The 1,254-nt window shown below is 40.2% G+C and overlaps 1 protein-coding gene across 1 annotated transcript; it reads right to left on the bottom strand.

Moving 5' to 3' along the window:
- Nucleotides 1–491: 491 nt before the first annotated feature.
- On the bottom strand, nucleotides 492–986 carry LOC133772171 (deoxyuridine 5'-triphosphate nucleotidohydrolase, mitochondrial-like). The gene is given in 2 exon segments (XM_062208690.1): nucleotides 492–935; nucleotides 938–986. Coding segments are annotated over 2 exon segments (465 nt in total). The 3' UTR covers nucleotides 492–519.
- Nucleotides 987–1,254: the final 268 nt, after the last annotated feature.

Here is a 1,254-nt window from a genome sequence, read left to right as displayed (position 1 = left end):
ACTAACACTAGCTTTTCATGAGCATATTTGTCATTTGTATATTTTTAATTAAAATATTCAAAACTCTCTCTTTTAATGATGGAGTGGTAGGAGTAGCATTTACCGTCTAAATTTTTTTTTAACTTTAACTTATTTTATTTCTTCCAATTTATGTAATAATTTGTATCTATGAAAAAACTGAAGCAAATTGAATAAAAAGCATCACTAATGACTTATAACAATTAAATATTGAATTAAACAATACAAGTTCTTATTATCTGAAACTGATATACATTTTATTTTTACAAGATACTGTTCACATTAGGTCACCACAAAGCACATTTATATATAACCATCAATTGTAGAAAAACATAGGAGAGTGACTCTGTATCAGAGGTATTTTTCCTTGATCAAAAGGAAGGAGTTTTAGAAGTTAAAGCCATTAAGTTTACAGAAATGCAAACTGCCAAAACATGGTTAACAGAAATTTTATTTTTAAGAAAAAAGTACGTTTTTCATTTTCTATTCTTGGTATAAATTTTAATTCTTCCCAGTAGAACCAAAACCTCCTGAACCTCTTTCAGTGTCATCCAAAACTTGAACTTCTTCTATTTCTGGATAAAAAATCCGTTCACAAATGAGCTGGGCAATTCTGTCACCCTTTTTGACTTCAAACTTTTCTTTGCCAAAATTAAACAATACAACACCAACATTGCCTCTATGATCTTCATCTATGACGCCAGCTCCCACATCTATGAAGTATTTTGCAGCCAAGCCAGAACGTGGAGCCACTCTTCCATAGCATCCAGAAGGAAGAGCTATCTGAATGTCCATTTGCACAATGGCTTTCTCCATAGGTGGTACTGTACAGGTGGCCAGCGCAGACCCACGGGTCGGGGCCGTGGCGTGCTCCGAAAGGCGGGAAAAGCGCAGCCGCATGGTCCCCTCCTCTGCAGCCGGGCCCGCTTGCTGGGGGAGATGGCCGGTGTCTCTTCAGAGCAAGGCATGGCAGCGTGACGGCGCGAGCCAACGCAGACGCGGGAAGGGGGTGGGGAGGACAACAGAGCGCAGAATTTTTTTTTTTTTTTATTTGAGAGACAGAGACAGTGTCCCGTCCTCTGGTTTATTTCCCAAATGCCTACATTGGCTTCAAGTTGGGGCGAGGCTTCAAAGCTGGGACCCAAGAACTAATCCATACCTCCCACATGGGTGGCAAGCACCCACGTACTTGAATCATCACTGCTGCCTCCCCAGATCTGTGTTAGAAGAAAGCTG

This window comes from Lepus europaeus, chromosome 13, assembly GCF_033115175.1.
Source record: "Lepus europaeus isolate LE1 chromosome 13, mLepTim1.pri, whole genome shotgun sequence".
Classification (NCBI taxonomy): Eukaryota; Metazoa; Chordata; class Mammalia; order Lagomorpha; family Leporidae; genus Lepus; species Lepus europaeus.
This window is presented reverse-complemented; position numbering and strand designations above follow the sequence as displayed.